At 46.1% G+C, this 3063-nt stretch overlaps 1 protein-coding gene across 1 annotated transcript; it reads left to right on the top strand.

The window, feature by feature from the left end:
* Window positions 1–877: 877 nt before the first annotated feature.
* LOC116962021 (olfactory receptor 49-like) lies at window positions 878–1906 on the top strand. Its single transcript, XM_042801626.1, has one exon. The coding sequence runs from the start codon at window positions 878–880 to the stop codon at window positions 1823–1825; it is 948 nt and encodes a 315-aa protein (XP_042657560.1). The 3' UTR covers window positions 1826–1906.
* The last annotated feature ends 1157 nt before the right edge of the window (window positions 1907–3063 follow it).

Genomic DNA, 3063 nt, shown 5'->3' with positions numbered 1-3063 from the left:
CTCCCTCTGTAGTCAGTGGAGACAAGAGGAAACACTAGAGGCTGGGTCCTCCCAACCTATAACTGGCATGCGAAAGAAAGGTTACAAATCTCTTCCAGATACTCTTCTCTTGCTCTGCATTTAGGTCAGCACATCTGATAGTAACATCAATGAGCAACTGCTTGGAAACAAGGGCATTTCAGTGCAGGCAGATGTCAGACAAGACTGTGTGACAGACTGTGTGGAACCGTAATAAATTTCAGTCATTGCTGAGAGCACTAAAGAAGACGAGTGATACTTGGTCCCTACTCCACCCCCTCCCCCTTTGCTGAGGAAACAGAGAGCAATAAGTTGTGGAAGAAAGCATGGAATTACAAAAGAGATACTTGATATTACTTATTTTGGAATCAAGAGATTCTCAGGGATTCCTAGTCCAAAAAGGCAAGTGTTGAAAAGTAGAAAGCATAGCTTTCAGCATACGGATTTGATGTGGTTTGATTTGATGGTCTAGCATTCGTGCAATAGAAGAAATGAGTCTGGCACGTAGGTGTGAGAGAGGTGTGCAACAGGTCTGAGTGAATTTGGTATTTCCCATGAATAGGGTGAAACAGCTAACAGCCTCTTGAAAACCTTCTGTTCTGGAGAAAGGATCCTTTGTGAGTGTTTGAAAAAGGCAGAAAGAAGCCAGCAGATTCTCTGAGGACTAAATGAAATGTAAAACATACAAATCAGGGTGTGAGAAATGCTCAAAGGACTCTCTCTGCCTGTATTATGGAGGAAGACTGCTAGAAAGGAAAGAAGCAGAAAAGGAAGGATAGAACTTTTCACCCAGACTGTGACATTACTACACATGTTTGTTGCTGTGCTCCAGTCTCAACAGGATGAACTGAAATTCCACATGGGACCAGAAAATGAAACTGCGGTTACTGAGTTCACCCTAGAGGGTTTCTCGGAGCTTGATCGACGACTACAGCTATTTCTCTCTCTGGTCCTTCTGCTCATCTACCTGACAACAGTGATGGGGAACACAACCATCATTTTCCTCGTGTGTGTGGATCACCGCCTGCAAACTCCCATGTACTTTTTCATCAGCAATCTGTCCTTCTTGGAAATCTGGTTTACATCCTCCACAAGCATCAAATTGTTTCTGATCCTGGGTTCTGGTAGGAGAACCATCTCTCTAAGCAGCTGCTTTGCCCAATCCTATTTCTATTTTGCCCTGGGCTGTACAGAATTTGTTCTACTTGTTGTTATGTCCTTTGACCGCTATGTTGCTGTCTGCCAGCCTTTGCGTTATGCTGCCATCATGAAGCCTCAGCTCTGCATCCAGCTGGTTGTTGCTGCTTGGGTCATGGGCATCACGCTCCTGAGTTACCGTCTGGTCCTTCTCTACCAGCTGACTTTCTGTGGCTCAAACAAGATCTACCATTTTTTTTGTGACAACTCTCCCTTATTCAAACTGTCCTGCTCTGACACCAGCCTGCTTTGGAAAATAGACTCTGGTTTAGTATCATTTGTCATACTGGCTTCCTTATGCTTAACTCTGGCATTTTACACAGGCATTCTCCTCTGTATTCTACACCTTCCAGCAGCCTTGGGGAAGAAAAAAGCTTTTACTACGTGTTCTTCCCATCTCACCTCCTTGGCTATTGCATATGGGAGCTGCATTGCTCTCTATGTGCATCATTCGGAAGATGTTTCCTTGGAGACAAACAGAACTGTAGCTTTGCTGAACACTGTCCTGTACCCATTCTTAAATCCCTTCATCTACAGTCTGAGAAACAAGACTGTGATAGCAGCCCTGAGTGAAGCCATTGGCCGTGCAACACTGCAGATTTTCCCCTAATCATGATGCATTTCTGGACAGCAATTCCAATGATCTGCTATCATATGTTAAGTAATACCAGTGCAGATGTATGCCACCTCCAAAGACAGATGCCTCTGGAGATTTCTCTTCTTCTTGGATTGTGTGAGGTTAAATGATAAGAAGCTCATCTGCACACACCAAGGAAGCACTAACCATGGCAGGAGGGGTAACTCAGTGAATATCCTGCCCCAGCTGCTCCCAGGCCCATCACAGCACAGCCAGCAGCTCATCAGGAACCCATCTCCACAACCCAAGAAGAGCACAGAGGCACAGTGGCAGGTGGGAAAACAATTTACAAGCTCCTGAGCAATGAACATCTTGTCCCAGCTCCTTACAGAGCTGCTGTAATAGAGTTAATATTCCTTTTCAGGGACTAGATGAGTGCTGTGTTTTGGATTTAGCTTTGGGTTTGGTTTGAGAAGAATGCTGATAGCACACCGATGTTTCAGCTGCTACCGAGACTTCAAGGACTCTCTGACTCCTCAAGTTCTGCCCGTGCACAAGGGCACAGGGAGCAGGGAGGGAGAACGGAAAGAGCACCAGACCCTAACTGGCGAATGAAATATTCCATATCATGGAACGTCATGCTCACTATATAGAGGAGGGGTGGTTGGGAAGGAGCTGTATCGCTTCTGGGTTTGTGGTTGTGGGACCTTGGTGTCTCAGGGTCGCTAGCCAGCAACGGGCTGGATACTGGTTAGCGGGTGGTGAGAAACTACGTTGTGCATTGCCTGTTTATATGTTTATTTTTTTTTCTATCATCATCATTGTTCTCGTTTTATTGCCATTATTAAACTTCTCCTGTCTCAGCCTGTGAGTCTCTCTTTACCCATCTAATTCCCTCCCCCATTCCCAGGTTAGGAGGGGTAAGGGAGTTTGACCAGCTGCGGAGGTTGGTTGCAGACCAGGCTCAAACCAGGACAGCTTCCCTGGGAGAGCCATCAGCCTTGTTGTCCAGGTGTGAAACCCATCAAGGTGAGCCACTGAGAGCAGCTCTCTGGATCACCATTTGGACTAAGGGGATTGTTGCCTAGGGGTGGAGGACACATTATAGGATGCGGGGCACGAGCATTTTTGGACTGCTCAGGACCTATTATGAGCTCTTTAGTGGACGACCCTGACCAGTGTGTTCCATTCTATCTTCTCATTAAACTTATTTTCTAACACCTTCCTGTGTGAGGGAATCTCTCTTCTGAGTGAATGTGTGAGCATGGGGG

The sequence above is a fragment of the Tyto alba genome, unplaced genomic scaffold (genome assembly GCF_018691265.1).
Source record: "Tyto alba isolate M040663 unplaced genomic scaffold, T.alba_DEE_v4.0 Super-Scaffold_36, whole genome shotgun sequence".
NCBI lineage: Eukaryota > Metazoa > Chordata > Aves > Strigiformes > Tytonidae > Tyto > Tyto alba.
This window is presented reverse-complemented; position numbering and strand designations above follow the sequence as displayed.